Source organism: Tachysurus vachellii, chromosome 5 (genome assembly GCF_030014155.1).
Source record: "Tachysurus vachellii isolate PV-2020 chromosome 5, HZAU_Pvac_v1, whole genome shotgun sequence".
NCBI classification, from domain to species: Eukaryota; Metazoa; Chordata; class Actinopteri; order Siluriformes; family Bagridae; genus Tachysurus; species Tachysurus vachellii.
In genome coordinates this window covers 26,614,319-26,639,364 of record NC_083464.1, presented here as the reverse complement: position 1 = coordinate 26,639,364, position 25,046 = coordinate 26,614,319, and the positions used below count along the sequence as shown (strand labels likewise).

At 40.7% G+C, this 25,046-nt stretch overlaps 1 protein-coding gene across 2 annotated transcripts in view; it reads left to right on the top strand.

Moving 5' to 3' along the window:
- Positions 1-1,580: 1,580 nt before the first annotated feature.
- The window catches only part of cadm4 (cell adhesion molecule 4), a 190,982-nt gene continuing 167,516 nt past the window's right edge, over positions 1,581-25,046 (top strand). Inside the window, exon 1 of one of the 2 annotated variants that reach the window (XM_060870837.1) lies at positions 1,581-1,868. In XM_060870837.1, the coding sequence (XP_060726820.1) occupies positions 1,796-1,868 (73 nt within the window). In that variant the 5' untranslated portion in view covers positions 1,581-1,795. The remainder of the gene's footprint in view (positions 1,869-25,046) is intronic. The other variant, XM_060870835.1, reaches the window with a different exon arrangement.

The following is a 25,046-nucleotide window of genomic DNA, read 5'->3' as shown; positions in this document are numbered from 1 at the left end:
CAAACACATTAACAACTCCCAAAAAGTGTGCATACCAAAGTAATTTGTCTGTTAACATTATTTATTTATATCACAATCACACATTTTTTAATCTCTTTATAGTTTGTTTAATGATGTGGAAGGCCTGCTAAAATAGTTCCTATTATCACTTATTCTACAACAGTTATAAATAGTCCTTCTCTCACCAGTCCCATTTTCTTTCTTCTTAATCTAATAAGACAAAAGGTGCAGTTTGTCACGTAACCAAAACACTCTGTGTCCCGAGGCTAAATAACATGTTTGTTGTTGTTGTTTTAATATAGTGTCCCTTTATAATTAGACCTACATTATGTGGAATGGCTGCTCTATATGTCCCTGTGAAAGAGTAGTTTCTATGGAAACCTTAATGCATTAGAAAAAGCACTTAACTATAAACCTGTGATTTGCCCTGCAGCCAGCACTACTGTCAAACCTGCTGTAACAGAAAATTAATCAACACTTTCTGACCCTAGCATCTGAGGATTCAACTACTTTCTTTAACTGCTGAGAAATCATTCCTAGAGCCCAGGATTCTTTAAAGACAATCATAGACAAAATAAATCTAAGGTTTTGCCAAGGGTTGTCAAGGGTTTACTCCAGTCGCCATAAACCATAACAACTGGTAATAGCATGGTAATAATTCTGCCCACTATGATTGACTGACAGATAATCTTCAGTCAGTCATGAATTAAAACCAGTGAAGAAATAAAACAACCACTAAAGAAATAAGCAAGGATTAATACCTAAATAAATCACAGGTTAACTCTTTTCATGTAAAAATGGAACGATGGAGGCCAGTAGAGTGTTATGATTTCCCTAGTCTGGCTTATTTAATTAAATTCATCAGCTCATTAACATTAAATAAGTAATCTCATATGATCTCATATGTCATGAGATGCATTTATATTACATCTAAAGTATTATTTTTAACCTAATCAATTCTAGGTTCCAACTTAGTCCCAGAGTGATTATTTTTGTCCCACTTTGGGCTTCATCATTTTGTATTTTGCAGGACCAAATCTGTGCCCTCGCCTCCATTTGCCTTTAGCATTGTAGTTTTATTAACCCACCACCAGGTGTCGCCAAACACAAGGTTTGCGTTGCGCATTTACAGCGATCTCCTTCTGCTTTATCACATCACCTTATCTGTATATTATAAAAGCAATGCCTTTAGGATGCGCATTCTGTACCCTTGTCCCATGTCTCAAAGTTTCTCTGCCTTTATCGTCTTACACACACCATTTATCATTTATCCAAACCCAGCCTATAATGCGCAGCATTAAATGCAGAGTTAAATCCATTTTCATTAGCAAAGCCTCAGAAGTTTTAGATCAGGCTGTAATGTGTTGGGATTGTAAAGCGCATCCTGTGGTCTGTAATGTCGCTAATGCTTGCAGTTAATCACGTTTATGGCGCATTGATTTCAATTATTTTAAAAAGCGGGCTGCTTTTTACAATCAGACTTCTCTGGTTTAAATTGCCAAGCAAACCCCGCCTACGATCACCTTTAAATTGCCATCAAAACCCTGCCCACGATCCCTTCACTGCGACGCTATTGGTCGGGTTCGGACTAAGGCCACGCCCCCTTCCCCTGCCAGTTGACAGCGCTGTGAAGTGAACGAGCTTCCAGCAGCCGCTCGATTCAGCGCAGCTCTTGTCAAAGTGGCGTTAGTATGTAAGAACCAGTCCATTCCAACCGACGCTGGAGTTCAGAAAGCAACTTCATCTTCCTCGGGATCCGACTCGAAGAGGACTTAAATACAGGAATAGAGCTGTCATGGCATTTCCGTGCGTTTGGAAGTACTGCGGTGTTTCCTTCACACTACTCCTGCTGTCGTTTCTGTACACAGGTAAGACCAGATCTCTCTCTCTCTCTCTCTCTCTCTCTCTCTCTCTCTCTCTCTCTCTCTCTTCTGTCCTTCCCTTTAATAATGTCCATGCGGGTAAACACCACTGGTTTACTGTGTGCATGATTTCTGTCCATTCATCTCAGTAATCAGTGCGCCTGTGGTTCACGGCGCGTGCGTAATCGTGCGTAATCGTGCAGCTCTCGTGCTTTATCACAACATTTCATTTTCTCCACATGGCATTATTAGAAACGTTTATGTACTACGTGCTGATGAAGCCCGAAGGCTCAGTTTACTCAGAACTAAAAACCTACACAGGAAGTACTTTTACTTTCCATTTCGCTCCATTCAGTTTGAAAACTGCTTTATTCCCGACATGGGGTTATATACTGGGTATATCAATTTTGCATAGTCTATAAGCTGGGCTTTTCTCCCACGGATGTGAAATCAATTTTGACTTTCAAAGCGCGTGCAGTCCATTTAGCCTGGGTGTAGAATGACGTCATAACACGGCTGCGTTCCAAACCGGCGCGGACCTTTACGCTAAATCGGAAGTCAGTACAATACAACTCATAGTAGTAACTATAAAGATTCGGTGGTGTACGTGCTGGTACACGTTCCTTAGTACGGTGGTGTGTGGTTTGGGACGAAACCATAACCCTTTCTTTCTTCCCTTGATCCTTTCATTGTTCTCTGGCTCATCTGCTCTCTACTGTAGCACTACAGTCCCTGCTTCCTGTCATCACTTAGAGGGCTTCAGAGATTGGAGGACTGATCTACATGAACTTTTGGAACCACTGTGAAACTGAACTGAAATTTGAACGCATAAGATCTATATTTGTTTTATTATTCCCTTGTTTCGAAATACTTCCATTTCAGCATCAGTGGTCCATGTAACCAGTGCATGTGCAATCTTACACATATGAGTAAGATTAGGTGTTAAATTATATATTCTTCAAATATTTTATTCGACACAACCGAAAAGTATGAACCATTCTTAGAAGTGAATAAGCTACGATCGCTCGGGACACTAAAAACATCTGATACTATTTTATGTGTCTTAAGAATGACCATAACGGATATTTTCTCATGAATATGGGTTGGGTTTGGACCTTCGTCTCCTTGTTTATAATGACCTATAACAGAGCTCCTTTGCTTTGTGTGATTGCTGACAGTAGAGGAGCATTGTGGAGTTCATCATCTCACCTCTCTCAGGATGAATGGCGTTGCTTATACGTCCCCTCCCCTTATTTTTTCACCTCATCCACCTCATCCTTTAGGCGTCTATGTTCAATCCTCAACAGTACGCCATGTTTCACGCTTGCCATCCCATGATAAGTGCATCTCCAGGGAGTTCTGTAACAAAAGGAGAGCTCAGCTGTGCCCCTGCATGGCCCGAGTCCAGCGTAGTGATTTCCCTGCTCATGTTGGAGGTAACATACCTACACCACCTGTAAATGAATTCATGAGTTGTATCAGGTGTATGAGAGGGGAGTAATCACTGAGCTGGACCGCAGCCAGAACACACTTCCTTGTTTTTTATTTTACAGTGATTTATTCGAGCTGCTGTTCTTTTCTTTTCTTATTGCTTTACCTAATCACTTGCATATGTGTGGAAGGAAAACTGGATTACATTGTTGTTTTAAAGATTTAAGCTGCAAAGCCGTTTGATCTCGAATAAAGGTACCATCAAAATTCTAAATCTCTTTCGATTTGTAACGGCTTCTAATCATTTTCATTGCTTGTTTCCTCCATTGTTTCCGATTCCCTATTTTTTATTTTTTTTTTGGCTGCTCTCATGCTGGGTTGATGGCATGGGGTTGAAATATAATTTGCAACGCTTTAATAAATGGAGCTCACCAGGTCATGTGGCATCCCGCAGTCTAGCATGCGGTTCAGCTCCCAGTGTGTGTTTGTTATGCATGATGGGCTGTGTAGCTTGTGATTGCGCTTGTGTGTGTGTGTGCGCATGTGTGTTACTCACAGGGTTCTGCATTGGGCAGTTGAGGCTGGGAGGCGGTTCAGCGATCATACTCATTAATCTCTTTGGTGACATGAAGCAGTGGGGGAGGGAGAGGAGACTGGAGAGAGACAGAAGGAGTGAGATAGAATGAAGGAGAGAGAGAGAGAGATAGAGGAAGAGAGGGGTCTGATCGCATCATGTCATCTAGCAAATCAGATGAGACTTTTGATCGCAGATTTACATGGCGTCCTTCCCGCCCCTGGTGTACTGGAAGGAAAAACTCATTCAGCGGAGAGGTGGTGATGAAGGAGAATGAAGATATTGAGAGATAGAGAGGGGAGTAGGAGGGAAGAAAGGAAAAGGAGGAGGACGTGCTACCAACCTAACTATGGTTACAGCTAAAATGAACAAGGGAAAATACAGGATGCAGATGGAGAGTGAAATAGGAAGAAGATGTGGGGCCCGAGCCATGAAGAGAAGACAGAGAGAGGGGGAGAGTGAAAAGCATGACAGAAAGAAAGATGGATTCATTTAGAGCAGTGGATTTCAAGCCAGTCCTCAGGGCCCCCCAGACGGTCCACATTTCTGCTCTATCCCAGCTCACACAGCATAGGGGCAGCACAGAAAACAACAGGATAATGAACCTGGAACAAAGTGTCTACTCTCGAATAGAGACGAGAGAGATGGAAAAGAGAAGGGAGAGAGAGAGAGAAGAGTAATGTGGAGTTCTGTATCCCTCTCTCTAAGGTTGTGTGTGTGTGTCTGTGTGTGTGTTTGAATGTTTTGAATCACTCACTTGACAGGTGATTCCTCGTTTTCCAGATCTTTTGTGGCTGTGTGTCCCCTCAGGCTCGGGCTAGCGGAAACATGTTGTGTACACCTGAGATCAATCCAATCCCTTACCATCACACACACACACACACACACACACACACACACACATAGGCAAAACAGTGTGACGTTCCCTACCCCGCTTCTGCCACTCCTATTACTTTAGCTTTAGCTCATTGGCCTCGTTCATTTAATAACCTCGATTTGTTTATTTGGTGCAGAATGAAACACGAGTCGCTCATTCGAATCTGTTTTCATCATTCGCTTGGACTCTGTCAACGTTTGCTACTGCCGGCAGGCCAAATTGCCTACAGACTGTAAAAAAGTCTCTTTGCATTCATTGCACAGACACACACACACATACACACACACACACACACACACACACACAGACACACGTACGAAATTCTAACATGCATTAATGACACAAATATTTGGAGGACTGAAAATGTCTATTGCAGAAATCTAGATGTAAAGATATCTTGGGTTTTTTGTAAGCCAGTTTGTCCCGAGCTCTGTTGCCTTTCACAGTTGCTTGTCAGCAAAGCATCAGCATCACACAAGCACGAGCAGGAGGCTTTACTCCTCAATACGTCGTTCTCTACAAGGTGTCTCCACTTGACACTGTTCTCAAAGAGCCTTCAAAATAAGTCATGGTTTATCCTTTGATCCAGGCCCATGGGCGCATAATTCTCCTGCTAAAATAAAGATGTTGACATTTAATTAAAAGAAGTGAACCCACCTTCCACCACCGCATTCAAAGCGACAATCAAGTGAGCAGAATCTCAAAGCCTTTTGTTAGATTAACTTTTCCTCTCTCTCCTCTTGCCTGCTTCTAGGCCGCCAGTCGGAATCAGACGAGGAAAGAGCACTAAGTGCCTCTGTTCCGTTATTTTCGCTAATTGTTACAGTAGATTGCTCATTCCCGTGTAGCCCTATAACGTTTATTATTGAGGCGCTCAGAGGTGGTTGTGAAAGCACAGGGAAAAAAAAAGGAAATGAAAGAGTGTTCTATGCTGAAGAATTATTTAGACAACAAAAAAAAGCTTTGCTGTAAAGTATTTCGGCAGCGCACGATGGAGAAGGTCGAGAGGCCGCGAAGACGTTGAATTGCATAAAGAATTGCGTTCAGTCATCTCAAGCAGAAAGAGAGAGACAGGGAGTGAGACCGAGAAAGAGAGAGGCAGAGAGAGAGACAGAGAGTGAGACAGAGAAAGACAGAGGCAGAGAGAGAGAGAGAGAGACAGAGAGTGAGACCTAGAAAGACAGAGGCAGAGAGAGAGAGGCAGAGAGAGAGACAGAGAGTGAGATCGAGAAAGACAGAGGCAGAGAGAGAGGCAGAGAGAGAGAGGCAGAGAGAGAGACAGAGAGTGAGATCGAGAAAGACAGAGGCAGAGAGAGAGGCAGAGAGAGAGACAGAGAGTGAGATCGAGAAAGACAGGCAGAGAGAGAGGCAGAGAGAGAGACAGAGAGTGAGACCGAGAAAGACAGAGACAGACAGAAAAAGACAGAGGCAGAGAGAGACAGAGAGTGAGACAGAGAAAGACAGAGGCAGAGAGAGAGAGAGACAGAGAGAGACAGAGAAAGACAGAGACGGAGGCAGAGAGTGAGACAGAGACAGAGAGAGAGACAGAGAGAGAGGCATAAGCATAGACAGAGAGGCAGAGAGAGACAGAGAGAGAGGCATAGGCATAGACAGAGAGGCAGAGAGAGAGACAGAGAGAGGCATAGGCATAGACAGAGAGACAGCGAAGCGAGACCGTGAAGAGAGAGAGAGAGAGAGAGAGAGAGAGAGAGAGAGAGAGGAAGACAGAGACAGTGACAGACAGAGAGAGAAGGGAGAGAGGCAGAGAGAGGGAGACAGAGACAGCGAAGAGAGAGAGAAGGGAGAGAGAGGGAGAGAGGCAGAGAGAGGGAGACCGTAAGAGAGAGAGTGATGGAGTAGGATTTGTGGTTGTGCTATACACCAGCATTAGTCCTCAGTGACTGTTGCTGGCTGAGATGGCAATAATCTTTGCTGTAATTATGCATCAAACACAACTGATCTTCAGCCCTCAACCTGCTCTTTTTACTCTTTTTTGGGCTTTATTTCCCTTTTTCACATCCTCTGGATTCGTACATAATTCCTTACTTCCTCAGTGTGGTTTCAATTCAGCTTTAGAGACATTCTTTTCTCTGGTTAACAGAAGTAGCAGTATATTGTGGTTTTAATGAGCGTAAACATGCCATGTATTATTTTCTCTTTTTAAGCATGTCCACACATTTTACATTACAGACAAACACTTTTTGGCTCAAGCAGCCAGCAGGGACTCTGTGGCACTCATGGGATTTGACCTCACAGCCTTCTGGTCTGTGGAACAGAACCGTGAGCACATAGAGTCATTCGGATTTCTCCCATCTCTGGAAAATGCCTCAATGACACCGAACCAAATTAATCAGAGGCTTTGAAGTCAGGAACCCTTTGGGACTGTAAAATTCTCTCAGCCCATTTTTATTATTATTTTATTACTCAACTATTCAAATATTAGACTCATTTTTTTTTTAAATGCAAGAATATTCAAACTGTTTATTACAGTCATAAAGCTTTTATTCCTGAACTTTCCATCAACGGATAAAGGTCCGAGCTGACATTTATAGGCTGATTTTGTTTTTCAGTTAGCGAGGTTACAGATTCACCATCAGGAAATCAATCAACAGTAAAGATCTGGACTCTATAGCAGCTTTTATTGACCAAAGAACGTCCAACAAGTCGTCTGACAGTCATGTAAAGCAACCAATCATGGTCTGTTTTGTTCAGCGTCATAATTAGCGGCATGAAAATATAAAGTCAATGTCCTTATGTACAAATAGAAACAGACCTTTGTACAACCATGATGTACACACATCATTTGGAGAATCTAAAATAAGCGCACATTGTCACAGCTGTAAACGTGACGACTTCCTTCTTTTATGAGGACAGCAGAGCGTCACGACGGCTTTGTTTCCAGGCAAACCGTTAAAAAGCGTGACAAAAACATCTTCTGAAAATCATGTAAAATCCAACCAATCAGCATCGGATTCATCAGACGTTCAGCTAACGGTACATGGGCATGACATCTGAGGCTGAGTTCCCGAACAGTTGATTCTCATAGACAGCTTTAACAAGTTTAAACACATTTATCTATTCTGCACATCATATCTCGTTCCTGGCCTAGTTTCTTGTTTATCTCAAGTCTTTCTACTGCCTTGTTTTGGGTTTCGGCTTTTGCTTGTTACTTTTAAAACCCTGCCCTCGGATCACGCCTACCTGCTGAGTCGCTGTTGTTACACCTTGCTATCTCATAATTTTTAGAGCTCCTGCGGTGAAGCATATTCCAGTATCTGCCTCATAACAGAGAGTAGAGCTTTATGGGTAAGAGTAGCTTAGAGAAACTCGCAACTCATTTGTTGTGCATGCCTCCAAAGTGAACCTATTGTGCTGTGCATCAGGTAAACGCTGGCTGGGTGAGCAGAGAAGACTTGATCCAAAAAGGTTTTCATCCCTGAATGTCATTCAATTTCCAGAATGCGTTCCTGTGTCTTTGTTCTGTCACCTTACTATTCACCGTAATGATTATATGCATACAGCTAAAATGATGCGTCGCATTTTAGCGATACTAAACATCCCGCGCCTCTTCCTCGCATCCGTCTCGTCCTCATCACCTCTCCGGTGAAAGAGTGACAGATTTAATGCCGTTGTTCCGTTTCATCTCAACAGATCCGTAGAGGGCAGGGTTACGTCTCAGACCTCAAACATGTGCCGCTAGATAGAGATGTAAATATGATCAAGACAGAAAACTAGGACACAGAGCAGTCAAGAATGTGGAGATGAAGACAGCTATAATGCATCCATTTTTCATTCATCGGGATTGTGCAATAACATAAATTAAAGTGTAATGCACCTCCTTTACCAGCAGATCTCAGTGGGGAGGCAGTACAGCTGTAGTGGAATCTGTATTAGAAGGCCTTGTGCAAGGAGATCAGTATGAGAGGAAAAATAAAACGTGGTGAGAATGTGGGAGGTAAAGAAGAGTGGTGGAGAGAGAGAGAGAGAGAGAGGATGAGAATGAGAGCGAGAGAAAAGAGCACATTCCTGTCTGAAATTTAGAAGCGTCGTATCCTCTCAAATAGAACACTAAAGATTTTTACATTATTTTTGCTAAGCCGTAACCCGGTAGATAGCATATGACATCGAACGTGAGGCCGCTAGCTGTAGCAGAATATGGTGAAAATTTAAAATGTTGAAAATTAAATTTCTCATAACCTGGACTAATTTAAAATACGCTTGTAAGATGTCTCGCTCACCAGAGTATTGTCGGCCATCTTGAATATTTTTTCTCATTCAGCGTCAGCACCTGGAAGCTCCGCCCCTCTTCCATCACGTAAGCAAACCTGAGAGTGTTGATTCACGTTGTGTTCGACATTCCTCAGTTTTGGGGTAAATAAGTGCACCATTCGTGTACCTGTTGGAATCCAGAGTCCCACTACTCACACTAGTTATACTACACAAAGCCATAGCATAGTAAATAAGTACGCAATTTGGGACGCACCTGTCTATAGTTTATATTTTCTCATACGGCTGTGATTCGTCTAACAAGCAGCAGATGGCTGTAAATTAAAAGAAGAAACCGACTCCTTTAAAAAGAGCTCCTTTAACCATGCATTATAGCAAAGCAAGCTGGAGTTCACAGACCTGAGAAGTAATTATTCAAGCAGGATGAGCAGTGAAGCCCCCACTGGACTAGATTAAATAAAGGAGCTGCTAGGAGGCGTGCTCCAGCTGAAGAGTGTGAGGAAGGTTATAAGGCTTCATGAGAGATCTACTAGTGGCACACACCACACCTGGCCTTCACCCTGTGTGGAGAGAAAGAAGGGTGACCGAGAGGGCAAGAAAGAAGCAGGAAAGAAGAAATGCACTTATACAGTATTGTAGCAGTCAGATTGTTAGAGAGAGAGAGAGAGAGAGAGAGAGATTGTGTGTGTGAGAGAGAGAAATAGAGAAATAGATTCTCTTTAATTACCCATAGTTAAAAACAAATACGTCAGGGTAAGTTTAAAAAAAATGGACAAGGACAAGACATACAGTAAGTAGACAAATATGTTCTCCGTTGTTTGAGAAATGCTTCAGAAAACTGAGTCGGGACGACAAACTAAACAAAAATCAAAACAAACGTGTAGCCAATGAGCAGAAAGGGGCGGGGCTTGTCAATATGGACGGAGAGAGTGTTCAGTGCGCATGTGTGACATTAGCAGAAAGCGGTTTTAACATTGACATGGAGGATAAAAACAAAGAAAGAAAGTGAAGAAAGGCTTACGATAAGGCAAGAAGTAGGACGTGTTAATATAGGATCAGCTTTCCAGCGCTGGAGAGAACTGAAGGAGCAGGAAGTTGGCGCATATTCACAGATTGGAGTTTCCTGAGTCAATAACTCCTGAGCTAAACACTGTTACTACACAAATAACACCTCTTTTCTATCGTAGTAATGTAGAGACGCAGCTACAACCGCGTTTTGTGTAGTAACAGCGTTTAGCTCAGGAGTTATTGACTCGGGAAACTCCAATCTGTGAATATGCGGCCAGCTTTACTTAAGACGGCGAGGCGCCTTTTTCCTTCTCGATAGGTGAGTAACGTTGGTTTTGCTTTGTTACACAGAACTAATATATCGTCGCTGTCGGGCGGAATCCTCGTATCTCCAAAACCATTATTTTTCAGGAAATTAAAAAAACGCTGTATTTTTTTGACTTATTAAACATTGTATCGTTAAAGTTGTTATTATACCTTATATTGCCATCATATACTGTTGTGTACCAACATTAACACAACATTTTCCCAAAGTCACGTTTTATCGGAGATACAAGCTTTATGACTTGGGAGCAGGGAGATACGAGATTATGCTGTCATTGATAAGAACGGTACGGACACAGACGTCGCTACTGCCAACAGTGTTCAGTAAAGTCTGCGGTCACGTTGCTTCAATAGTTAACCAAAGATAATGACTGTAGTTACATACATCTTTCTAAACTCTATTTTAAAAGGTTTAAGAGCTATAGGTGATGCAATACAAAACAGGATAAGCTGATTAGGCTGTCTAATAGGTGGAAATTAGTCTGCTCGCAAACTTACCTTCGTGGCTCACGGGTTTCTTTCTGCACAGAAGCATTACAGCTATCGATTTTTAACAAAACAGACCTACTCAAATGTATCTAACCTAACTGTTTTCACTTGTTAGTGTCCAAAAAAAACAGTGTTTTACATGCACAAGAGAGGCATTGTCTATAAGTAGGCTGACTTAAAGTCAGTAAAATAATAATAGAAACAATAATTTAATAGTGGTATCCAAAACATTCAATTTAATTAAAATATTATATTATAAAAAAAATTTTAAAATGTCAATGAACATGTATAATAAGCAGTAATAAATAGATATTTAAAATAGATCAATAACACAGATAAACATCGATAAAATCATAGTTAAAGGGATAGTTCACCCAAAAAATAAAATTAATAAAGTTCAAATTATCGTTTCACTACGTTATACGGCATGTTTACGTATAATAACGAGGCAAAAAGCCAGCCAGCTTGCTTAAAGTGATGAGCATGACGGTTGAACATAACGGTTTGCCTTGACATTGTAAGATACAGTCCTATCTTATTTGCAATGCACAGGGTTTAGTCCGCGTTGCAGTGGATTGTCTTGCGCTAAATTCCTGTCCTCAGACGAGCACCAGAACTAGCGGGGGTCAAGATTTTTTTTCTTTGAGCCCCATGAAAATCACTTTAGATATCACTTTAAGACGTGTTGATTCGTTGCGACTCTTAATCTTGAGGAGAAATATGCCGCGCAGATCTCCCGCGGAGTGAAGAAGAGGTGGAGTTATGAGATTTCTCAGACAGTTGAAGTGTCCAGTGGAGTTAAGAGATTTGCGTTCAAGCTATTTTCAAGACTTTAGATTGGTTAATAACTTGTAAAAATAACAGACCCACGTGGGGACTGATCAATAGCATCGATATGTGAAAAAATATGAAATTGACAAAATTTGGACATACGAGGTTTCCGCCCGACAGCGACGATATGCCTTTGTCCTTTGCATGATTACGCTTGTGTGTTATTTTTGCTTGTTTGTTTATCTGCAATCGTGTTGTTCTTCCCTTCAGCTATGATAAAGACACATTTCTTTCCATTAGGGTTATGTATGTATGTGTGGGCGGAGCTATCAATACAGGGGTGGGACCCATTTGGGTTAGGGGCGTGTTTGTTTTGGTGATTTCAAATGTCAACATTGGCTTTCAAAGAACGGTGACCCCACCTTTAATATATGAATAATTAATATATATGAAGAAAAAAGAAAAGAAAGAAAAAGAACGAGAGGGAGAGACTTGAGACAGACAGACAGAGAGGGACCTGAGACAGACAGAGGGAGGCGGAAAGCGGGAGACCTAGAGAGAGAGAGAGAGAGAGAGAGAGAGAGAGAGAGAGAGAGAGAGAGAGAGAGAGAGAGAGAGACTGTGACAGACAGAGAAAGAGAGAAAGAGAGAGAGAGAGAGAGAGAGAGAGAATCAGAGAGAGACAGAGGGACATGGTGTCAGAGAGAGAGACAGAGGGACATGGTGACAGACAGAGAGAGAGCCAGAGGGACATGGTGACAGACAGAGACACAGAGGGACATGGTGACAGACAGAGAGAGAGAGACAGAGGGACATGGTGACAGACAGAGGGACATGGTGACAGACAGAGAGAGAGACAGAGGGACATGGTGACAGACAGAGAGAGAGAGACAGAGGGACATGGTGACAGACAGAGGGACATGGTGACAGACAGAGAGAGAGACAGAGGGACATGGTGACAGACAGAGAGAGAGAGACAGAGGGACATGGTGACAGACAGAGAGAGAGAGACAGAGGGACATGGTGACAGACAGAGGGAGAGACAGAGGGACATGGTGACAGACAGAGAGACAGAGGGACATGGTGACAGACAGAGGGACATGGTGACAGACAGAGAGAGACAGAGGGACATGGTGACAGACAGAGAGAGAGACAGAGGGACATGGTGACAGACAGAGGGACATGGTGACAGACAGAGAGAGACAGAGGGACATGGTGACAGACAGAGAGAGACAGAGGGACATGGTGACAGAGAGAGAGTGTACTTGTAAGAACATTGGTATGAAAAGCAGTGTGTTCTGTGTGACAATGTTTACAGAACCAGAAATACAGGAAGTGCTTCACACTGCTGATGGGTATAATGTAATTCCTGCTGAATTTACACACAGAAGGCAGTAAACATGACTCTATTGTCATTATAGCAACCGATGACGCCTTATTAAAGCCAACAAGACGTCTGTGCTCCTGCTAACATTTCCTGCTCTCTTGACTTGACGTGAGTGTTAGACTTTCGTTTGACTTTGTTTTTATTTCGTTTAAAATCCCAGCCACTTCTGCTGTTTATTGCTGAGCACTGCTCCATATCTCTATAACATATTTACGCTCCCATGTTAATGAATATGGCCTTTCTTTCACCCTTAATATCTGATTGCTTTCTCCCACCTGCATGGGAGTAATAAAACCTCCCTGGGGATGATTTTACTTTTTTGAATTATTATTATTGTTAGCCCTGTGGGATTCCAGTCCCTATTCATGCCTCATCTGTTATGCAGTGGTGGTGCGTTGACAAGGGCTTTATTAATTAATTTATTTATTTTTAATTTAACAGGAATAGATAAATTCAGGATGTTAATTATACATTTTAAATGCATCCCTAATGAGTAAGCCAGAGGCAACGTTGGTCAGAGACGTAAAGCAAAATGATGCAATTTACAAAATTAAAAATAATTTAAGCCGCTTGGTGATGAAATAGACGTTTAACACCATAAAAGCCAGTAAGGATCAGAAATGTTAAAACTACATTCATTCAGTTACAAAAGGTTATAATCTAAGTTATATACTGAGAAATATTATTTAATAAATTATATACTGTGAAAGTTAGATTTGAGAAATAGAACAATGTTGTTTGGATGAATCTAATTCAAACATCTTTCCTCAGAACAAACCCTGTGTTGTGTATAAGGTGATGTGGGATATGCCTCAGTACCCAAAACCACATGACTGGAACTTCTGGTACTGGATTGGCATCAAATGGGAAATGCACAATTCCACTTTTCCACAATTCACAATACTGTTCAAAATCTCTTCTCTCAAAGAGCTTCCTGTAATTAATTTCATCTTTTCATCCATGATCAAGTTTGAACTTGGCTAGCTCGGCATCGTGGGTCAGAAAGAAAGTGAAAACCCACTCGTCCTTGTTCAGTGGTCAGTGGGTGGTGGATGAGAGAAAAGAGGGGAATAAAAAAAAAAAAAATGGCATCCATGCGAGCCGTCTCCAGAAAGAAAAAGCCTGGGGGGAGAAATGCTGGTCGTGCAGCGGAGAAGAAAGAGTTTTGCAACAGTAACCCAGTCAGCTTTCAGTGAAAACAGTTCAGCAAAGAGGAAAAGAGTGAGTTAGAGAGGGAAAGAAAGAAGAAAGCTACATGTGGAAGACAAATGGAGGTGGAGAGGTGACAGTTCAGTGTGTAGGTGACTAGAGAACTACACAAACATGGCAGGGACACACAGAGAGCACATGATCAATGGGGGCTTTTTTTCAAGCCACCTAATGTCCATTGAATCTGTCGCTGTGAGTGGTGGGTCACGGATGAAACACACACACACACACTTTACCCTCGCTGCTCTTGACAAAACACCCACTCAAGTCCTCAGCGGCCTTCTGTATAGATGCGAATTGTAACACTGATATCATCGGCCCAAAGCCAAAAGGAAATAAGAGAACTGGAATATGGCAAGAAATGTTTAATCTTCTTTGAAAGTGCTTCCAAGTCCCTCAAATCAAAGCACTCACTCAAGTCAGGGACCAGGATGAGCTGAAAAAAAAAAAGCCACAGAAGTCAACATTAAATGTCAGACATTAGTCACACAGAAAAGCGAGCAGGATTAAACGCACAAGAACTTTAAGAAGCTGATGTTACAGAGAGATGGAAAGCGGTTCTATGAGCTGTGTGTACAATCGGTCCTTTCTCCTGCACTGCACGACATCGCTGATATTATATTCATACAGTGGTCCAAATTTCTTTCTTACACAATTGCACTTGTCTGTTATAGAAAGGGAATTATTAAGGAGTCTGGTTCCTGGTTTCTTCCTCGTATCGTCTCATGGAGTTTTCTTACCACCGTCTCCTCTGGCTTGCTCATTATGGATACGTTTCAAATTTCTATTTAACATCTTCGATTGATATATTTCTATAAACCTGTTTTGCAGCCACATCCAAAAAGCAATATACAAATAAAATGGAATTGAACTGACAGCTGAAAATGACTACTACACAACACGCCACTTCGGAAAAATACCATACTTTACTCCTTAAATATCCATAGCTTCTAAGTACCTTCAAGATAACAAATATTTATTCATTATATTGACTTATTTTTTTTTTTTACTTTTCATTGGCTACCCATCAATTCCAGTACACACACTTGTCCAGATTATCATTAGTTTTAATACTAATATATATGTATATATATTTATATTCATTCATTCATTTTCTACCGCTTATCCGAACTACCTCGGGTCACGGGGAGCCTGTGCCTCATCGGGCATCAAGGCAGTATACACCCAGGACGGAGTGCCAACCCATCACAGGGCACACACACACTCTCGTTCATTCACGCACTCACACACTACAGACAATTTTTCCAGAGATGCCAATCAACCTACTGTACCATGCATGTCTTTGGACCGGGGGAGGAAACCGGAGTACCCGGAGGACACCCCCGAGGCACGGGGAGAACATGCAAACTCCATACACACAAGGCGGAGGCGTATAAATTTATTTATTTATTTTCCTATTATATATATACATATATAATAATAATAATAATAATAATAATAATAATAATAATAATATAAATAAAATATATAATAAATAAATAAATATAATAATCACCCAGTTCAAATATCTTGAATATACACTATATACTATGATCAAAATGGTCTTCTATTTCTTATTAAAATATCAAAAGTAACCAAATCCATGATGATTAAACCTATTACTAGACCTGTGTTAGTATTTCTCTGCTTTACTTTCTATTTTCTTGTTCTATCGGCAGATTCGAATGCTAATTTTAAGCCTTCGTTTCTAGAAAGAATCTGCCAATAGAGCAAGAAAATGTCAAGCTGAAACCTAGAAAACAAAAATATGCCTAGCAATAGGTTTAATAATCGTACATTTGGTTTCTTGTGATCTTTTAAGAGAAGCCGCTAAACTAATTTGCCTAGATTCAATATTTCACTTGCTAAAATCATGTTTGTTGCCATGTTTTTATTGACTTCAAAACCGGGTTGCGTTCTCAGGATGAAATTTAGTTTTAATGAAAAACAGAAGTTGTTCTCATCAAAAATGTGTACAAGAGGCTGGAGTGGTTACTAACAGTAAACTGTAATAAACTGCGATATTTAATAAACTCGTTGCTGCAGTGACACCATCAAGGGTACTGTATATGATATGAGGATCTATTGTGCCTTTGATATGTACATCATATAGTCATGTATCATATACTATAGATTTATATTCTCTATATATTTTTCCCTGTCCTACCTGCGAAAGTAAATAAAATTTTATGCTATATTTATTCTGTTTCGATGAAATTTCCCTGCACTATCTGTGGTTGTTTATGCACATGCGATGTAGTGACTAACTTTTAGAGTAATATTTGCAGACTCGCTTATGTTAAATATATCTTAAAATTGCACTTTTTTTGCACAATGTCCAATTTTACAGGTAAACGATCTGGAAATCACATACTAAATGAAAAAAGTAAAAAAAATGAACTGATGAACCGATGAAAATGCCCCGAGTCATATGCTGGAATAGTACAGCGGTAAAGGATTTGGCACAAATGACCAACATCTGTGGTTTGAGCTTCAGCTCAGTTGTGCATGTTCTTTATTTATATATTAATGTATTTTTAAATCTACATTTTATCCCGGGATTTGAAAATACGCCCTCCGATCATGTTGGATGAACGAAAGCTAATTGCGTTCGTGTTATGCAATTCAATCACGTGGAACCGATCTATGAGTTTGAATGAAATAAATTCAACAAGCTGTTTTTTTTTTTTTTTCAGCGCATTCAAGATAAATCTTCTTTTATTTTATTTATTTATTTATTTTATTTATTTATTTATTTATTTATTTATTTATTTTTACAAATTTGCTAGGCAAAGCTGCACAGTCTAAGATTTGTGGATAATACCTTGGCTTTCAGTTATATGTACTTTTTTTTTTGACCCTGAAATATGAGAGCCATTAATAACAATGAGCATGAATGAGTGTAAAATAGGAATCAATTTATGTGTGCAGTAACTCATCCGAAAATGCATCATATTTAGATTATTCAAAGTTGCCTTCAGGTTGTAGGATTTAGTCAACACACACACACACACACACACACACGCCTAAAACTGAGTTCGGAGTATTGGCCATGGCTCTTCACAGCACTACAGTATATCTTGAATTCCAGCAGTGTCTACCCTTTCCCATCCCCTTATCCTAAAAACAATGACTCAAGCCAGCCTTTGATCTTGCATAATTAGCAAGCGTCGAATAAATCTTCATTAACAGTAATTAATTCATGCCACGAAAAAAAACAAACATCAAAAAGTTGCAAATAAATCCTCAATTAAAGCTCCCTCAGCGTGACAGAAGGGGCGAAGCAGTCGCTGGCTATAATCCATATCCATATTTGGCTTGATTTTGATCTATTTTATTATCCAGGAAGGAGAAGAGACGCAGAATCGTAAGGTCAGAGTATTGCTCAGGGAGGCAGAGAGAACTTCAGGTCCAGACTGGCAAAGATTACTTGCCATAACAATAGATTATTTTTTTTTCCCGCGATTGGCATCGGTTTAAGAAACAGGACCCGGTCTGCGCTGAGACGTCCCTGACGGCCGACCTTGACGATGAGCCTGTGCTGCAAACTTCCTCCAGGCGATTCTTAGCAAACGAGAAAAAAAGGAGAATCATAATAAAAATAGAGTCTTCTAAGTGAATGCTGGCTGCTATGTCTGGACTGAAGATTTGTTGCTTTTCTTTCCTTACCTCAGAGACCCGTCTGGTACTCAGTATCTCTGAACACATCTGATAAATAATCATATCTCCCACAGACAGCTGAGCCACTGTCACGACCGGGTCAGGTCTGCAACTCCACTTCTCACTGGCAAACGTGACCTCCAGTCAGCTGCCGTTTCCCGTTCACAGCCACGGGGCGGCTAATGGAGCTGTTTAACGATCTCAGTGATGTACAGTCGTATGCAAAAGTTTAGGAACCCCAGACAATTTCCATGATTTTCAATTATAAATATTTGGGTGTTTTGGATCAGCAATTTCATTTTGATCTATCAAATAACTGAAGGACACTGAAGTAATATTTCAGTAGTGAAATGAGGTTTATTGGATTAACCGAAAATGTGCAATATGCATCAAAATAAAATTAGACAGGTGCATAAATTTGGGCACCCTTGCCATTTTGTTGATTTGAATACCTGTAACTGCTTAGCACTGATTATTTTGAACACACGATTGGTTTGTTGAGTTCATTAAGCCTTGAACTTCATAGACAGGTGCAGCCAATCACGAGAAAAGGTATTTAAGGTGGCCAATTGCAAGTTGTTGTTCTCTTTCACTCTCCTCTGAAGAGTGGCAACATGGAGGCCTCAAAACAACTCTCAGTTGACCTTAAAACAAAGATTGTTCTACATTTTGGTTAAGGGAAGGCTACAAAAAGTTATTGCAGAGATATAAGCTGTCAGTGTCCACTGTGAGGAACATAGTGAGGAAATGGAAACCCACAGGCACAGTTCTTGTTAAGGCCAGAAGTGGCAGGCCACGCAATATTGGAGAGGCAAAGGCGAAGGATGGTGAGACCACAGCTCACAGACCACCTCCAAAGACCTACAACATCAACTTGCTGCAGATGGTGTCACTGTGCATCGTTCAACAATTCAGCGCACATTGCACAAGGTGAAGCTGTACGGGATGCGAAAGAAGCCTTTTCTGCACACACGCCACAAACGCTTGAGTCACTTGAGGTATGCAAACGCACATTTGGACAAGCCAGCTTCATTTTGGAATAAGGTGCTGTGGAGTGATGAAACAAAGATTGAGTTATTTGGTCATAACAAAGGGCGTTATGCATGCTACCCAAGGTAAAATTTGGTGGAGGTTCCATCAGGCTGTGTGGCCAGTGTCGGTACTGGGAACCTGATTAAAGTGGACGGTCGCACTCAATATCAGCAGATTCTTGAGAATAATGTTGATCAATCAGTCACTAAGTTGAAGTTACACCGGGGCTGGATATTTCAACAAGACAACCACCCAAAACACTGCTCAAAATCTACTCCGGCATTTATGCAGAGAAACAAGTACAATGTTCTGGAATGGCAGAATATCATTGAACATCTGTGGGGTGATTTGAAGCGGGCTGTCCATGCTCGGCATAGGAATGGTCTAAAATACATTCATCCTTAATCTAGACACTCATTACAGGCTATAGGAAGTGTCTAGAGGCTGTTATTTCTGCTAAAGGAGGCTCTGCTATATATTAATGTGATTTTTCTGTTGGGGTGCCCAAATTTATGCACCTGTCTAATTTGGTTTTGATGCATATTGCACATTTTCCAATCCAATAAACCTCATTTCACTACTGAAATATTACTTCAGTGTCCTTCAGTTGTTTGAGAGATCAAAATGAAATTGCTGATCCAAACACTCAAATATTTCTAAATGAAAATCATGGAAATTGTCAGGGGTTCCTAAACTTTGGCATACGACTGTAAATAACACTGAACTCCAGACAGACATTCCAGCATTGTGTCTGACACAATTCCAAGATTTCATTATCTTTATTAGTGTTTAACCACGGCCGCACATTTACCGTCTGGTTTATGTCTGTTTGCCGATCACCTGACCGTGTGCCTGCCTGACGTTTGGCATAGACCTTGGGTTTGTTTGCTATATTGATTTTAATAAAACCAGAAGCCCGGCACATCCTTCTGTTCACTTTAATACGTCCACATTGCCCAGATTGAGATGTTATAACCACAGAGCAAGTTTATGTACTGACTGAATCTTTTTGACACAATTTTCTAGAGAAAACCATTGACCATGGAAGAATCAGTGTCTCTGGTGCCAGATTGTTGAAGGTTATACATTAAAGACGTGAGAGCTGAGACTCAACGAATGCTAGTTATGACTTGTACACTGACTTGTACACTGTTTAACATATGTGACTTCTAACACTGTCCTCACACCTTCAGGATTCACCGTAATCCTCACACATCCGGAGATTCGGATTTGATTCCTGTCTCTGCCTTGTGTGCTCGGAGTTTGCGTTTGATCTCTGTTTTGCGATGGTACTCCGGTTTCCTTTAACGATTCTGATAAATAAAAGGTTTGAAGTAAAAGGCATTCATTTATTTACGCTGTTTTTTAACAGTAAGTTTAGATAACATGTTCAAATACTGTAGTGCTTTGATGTGCCATTAAAGGATTAAAGTAACATTAAAAGATTTGATGCTGTGAAATACTCAAAGTTTGAGACAATCCGTCCATCTATCTATCCATTTTCTGCAGCGCTTAGAGTCACAAGAAAGCTGGATTCTATCCCAGGGGACTTGGGATATAAGGTAAAGAACACCCCTGATGAACTACCAACCTAACACACATACTAAGTCCTTAGCTCTGTCTTTGTTTTATGTAACACCCTGGTCCTGGAGAAACGTTGTCCCATTTCACTGTGTACTGCAACAGCTATATATGGTTGAAATGACAATAAAAGCTTCTTGACTTGACTTACACAAAATTCAGAGACTCCATTCACCCTAATTACCGTAATTTCCGGACTATTGAGCTCACCTGAATATAAGCCTCACCCACTGAATTTAAAAAAAAAATATTATTTTGAACATAAATGCCTACAGGTACATTGAAACAAATTAACTTTACACAGGCTTTAACGAAACACAGCTTGTAACAAAAATAAATAGGCTTTAACGAAACACGGCTTGTAACAAAAATAAATACTCTTTAACGAAACACGGCTTGTAACAAAAATAAATAGGCTTTAACGAAACACGGCTTGTAACAAAAATAAATACTCTTTAACGAAACACAGCTTGTAACAAAAATAAATAGGCTTTAACGAAACACGGCTTGTAACAAAAATAAATACTCTTTAACGAAACACGGCTTGTAACAAAAATAAATAGGCTTTAACGAAACACGGCTTGTAACAAAAATAAATACTCTTTAACGAAACACGGCTTGTAACAAAAATAAATACTCTTTAACGAAACACGGCTTGTAACAAAAATAAATACTCTTTAACGAAACACGGCTTGTAACAAAAATAAATAGGCTTTAACAAAACACGGCTTGTAACAAAAATAAATAGGCTTTAACGAAACACGGCTTGTAACAAAAATAAATAGGCTTTAACGAAACACGGCTTGTAACAAAAATAAAAAATTAGCAGTAAACAGTAGCCTACCAAGAAAGTCATTGGTCACTATCTTCCTCCTCCTGTGCACTGAAACCACTGAAGTCATCTCCTTCGGTGTCGGAGTTAAATGTGGGAGCTCCGATGTTTGAGAAATGCTTCAGAAAACTGAGTGGTCACCACAAACTAAAAATCAAAACAAAAATCAAAACAAATGTGTAGCCAATGAGCAGAAAGGGGCGTGTCTTGTCAATATTTCCCGAGTCAATAACTCCTGAGCTAAACGCTGTTACTACACAAATAACACCTCTTTTCTATCGTAGTAATGTAGAGAGGCAGCTACAGCCGCGTTCTACTTCTTACCTTATCGTAAGCCTTTCTTTGCTTTATCTCTTTCTTTTTATCCTCCATGTCAATGTTAAAACCACTTTCTGTTAATGTCACACATGCGCACTGAACACTCTCTCCGTCGCATATTGACAAGACCCGTCCCTTTCTGCTCATTGGCTACACGTTTGTTTTGATTTTTGTTTAGTTTGTGGTCCCGACTCAGTTTTCTGAAGCATTTCTCAAACATCGGAGCCCCCACCTTTAACCCGTTCGGCAATTTCATTGGTCTAATGAAAGCTTCATGCCGCCAAAAAACTGAGCACGTCACAGAATGTGTCTTTTTGAAAAAAAAAAAAAACAAAAGCGGGAAAAATCCATATATTAGCCGCATCATTGTTTAAGCTGCAAGGTTCAAAGCGTGGGAAAAACGTTGCGGCTTATAGTCCGGAAAATATGGTACATGTCTTTGGGCTGGAGGAGGAAACCAGAGAACGCAGAGGAAGCCCCTGAAACACATGGAGCACGTACAAACCCACATAGGTACATTAAAGCATGGTAACTAACCAGCTGTCACTGCTGCGAGGGTTAAAAGCTCCCCACACAGACCTGAAAGTATTTCCCGTTAAAGTGTTAGCGTTAACAAGACAAACCAGTCTGCACAAACACTTCCTACAATATGTATTACACTTTTTGAAGTTTTTTTTTTCTCAACCCAATTATCTCCCCAATGTTAGTCACCGCCGGTTCCCACCCGCTGCATGAATATATTAATGATATTAAAGTAAACGTAGCCTGGGTGATTAAAAAGCAGGCCGCTTCTCGTTCTTTTTTACTTTTCTCAGCAAGATATCATTAATCATATATTAATCAAAGCGACTATGTCCCACTGATGTCCCATAAGATGCCTGAGTGAATGTGTGTAAAAGAAAGAAACACACATACACACAAATCATGCAGTTGTTTTTTTGTTTTTCTTTGGGATTAAATTTTTTTTTTTTCGAATTATTTGTGTGTCAGTTTGTGCTGCTTTTTACTGCATACTGAAAATGTCAAGCAGCATAAGAGTCACTATGTTTCTTTTCTCATGGCTGAATGGAACACTGAAATTTGCAGGACTGCAGCTGACTGGCTTGTCTAGATCTGGTCTGTTCTCCCGTGCATTTTGTTTTTCTTTTTTGTTGCTCGTGTTGTTTTTGGAGGCTGTCTGGGAGTTTCATTAACGTCAGGTAATGTCACCTCTATCACCAGTCCATATGAAGGCGCATGTGTGTGTGTGTGTGTGTGTGTGAGACATCTTTGTATGTCTTTATACACCACATGCAGGTGACATACATTTGTAGCCACACACACACACACACACACACACATACACACACACCATTCTGTGGTCTCACACCAGGCAGCTGTGATTTGATCGTTGCAGGAAGCCTGCTGTGCTCAACAGGCAATAAGCCATATTTAGGAGATGCTGTGTGTGTGTGTGTGTGTCTGTGTATGTGAAAGCATGTGAGGCCTGCAGGCGAGTCCAGGTGCTGTGTAGCATCCCACCTGGTTGAGGTGTCCAGATTTTGCTGCCCATGGCTGTGCCACTCACGCAATCTCATTTACAAGACAGTCTGTGTCTGCCATTTCTCTCTCTCTCTCTCTCTCTCTCTCTCTCTCTCTCTCTCTCTCTCTCTCTCTTTCACCATTAGATGCAAATTACTCAGTCACTATCTCTGTTAGTCTGCAAAAAAACAGGCTGCAATTAAAATGCTGGCTTTTTTGTAGTGAATTCTGTGTCAGTGCTCACGGTGCACCAGCCTGTTCTCATCGCAAACAGAATTAGCTATTAAACTACGGCTCTAATGAATTGCTGTGATTTGGAGCATGTAACGCAGTGAACGCCACGACCAATCAGGAACGGCCTTGTTGAACGCTCCGTGAACCGTTTTTGATGCATGGCGGTGGTGCTCTCTTTCTCACACATTGACACGACTGCTCGTATACAATGCACTTGTCACCAATTACAGCAATTAACGTTGGCGCGGTTAACGCAGTGGTGCTCCGGAAGACTGTTATCTTTGTTGCCAAATCATTGTGAGGGTCTGTTCTCTGTTTCCTGCCCTTCTACTTTACCTAATGTCCCTTCTTTTTTCTGTCTCATTATTGTTGCTTTTTTCTTTCTCTTTTTCTTTCTCTCTCTCTTGTTCGTTCTGTTTCCTCAGATTACTTTAACCACCTTTTTTTTCCATCTGTCTGTCAGCTTGCCGATGTGTGCAGATTGCTTTTGAGCTACTCTGCACTTCCCTTGGTGTTTTTTCTTACATCTCTCTCTCTCTCTCTCTCCCTCTCTCTCTCTCACTCTCTCTCTCTCTCCCACACACACACACAAAAACACACACACACAATACCTCTCTCTCCCTCTCTCACACACACACACAGACACACACACACTATCTCTCTTTCTCTCATACTCTCTCTCTCTCTCTTTATTTGCCGTATAACATTTTGTCATACAGATTTCATTACTTCCGTAGCCCTACAGGGGAAAAAGGAGCACAAACAATACAAGCAGTAATAAGACCATGAATGTTATATTAGAGAGAGAGAGAGAGAGAGAGAGAGAGAAAGAGAGTGATGTCATTAATTCATTAATTGTTTAAAAGCATCGTCCTGCTTGGGCTACAGTTGCTGTACATGGAGCACCCTCACACAGTAATTTGCCAACTGTAACTCACACATCCTGACAAATTTTTACATCCAGTGATTCAGCGACAGTCATTCGCACCGAACACGTGCCACGACAGCCAGCTAGTGAGGCAGCACCAAAGTACAGCTGGCACACTATGATTAAAGAACTAAACAGCTAATAAGGAAAGTTACAAAATTACAATCTCACACTGGTTTCATCAATTACTCATTTCTTTCTTACCGATGTAATTTGTATGATTATAATTTTTACGTGACTATTATATTCGCATTTAGATCAGTAATGGTCGTTAACACTATTAGTCTCTTTCAAACTGCTGGAGCTTTTGCTATTTTGTGTTCATTTACTTCCTGAGTTTTAAATAAGCGTCAAATCTAACACGGTTAATTTACTTAACGCTTCACTGTGCAGAGTTAAAAAAATGGAGTCTTAGTGTGGTCTATGGATGCGTCTCAATTGGCTATCTAGCTCCTGAGTAAATATATCTTCTACGCTACACACAAGGCACTACACAATGCGACTTCGTAGGCTCGCTAGTAGATTTTTTTAAAATCATGAAACACTTAAAAGACTAAAAACAAACCAATATAGTCTTCAAAAAAAAGTTACAATTTACTAACGAGAGCTTCAACAGCGATAACAAGCTAGTTACTTTTGTAAACAAAGTTGTCTGAGTGTTTGTGTGTCTGAGTGCATTTTCTTCCCCAGAAAATATGACGACACTTCCCTGGTTTTTGTGATGCATTGTGGGATATTTAGGGTGCAGATGTTGTCGTGACCTAGAGAGCAGACCGAAATG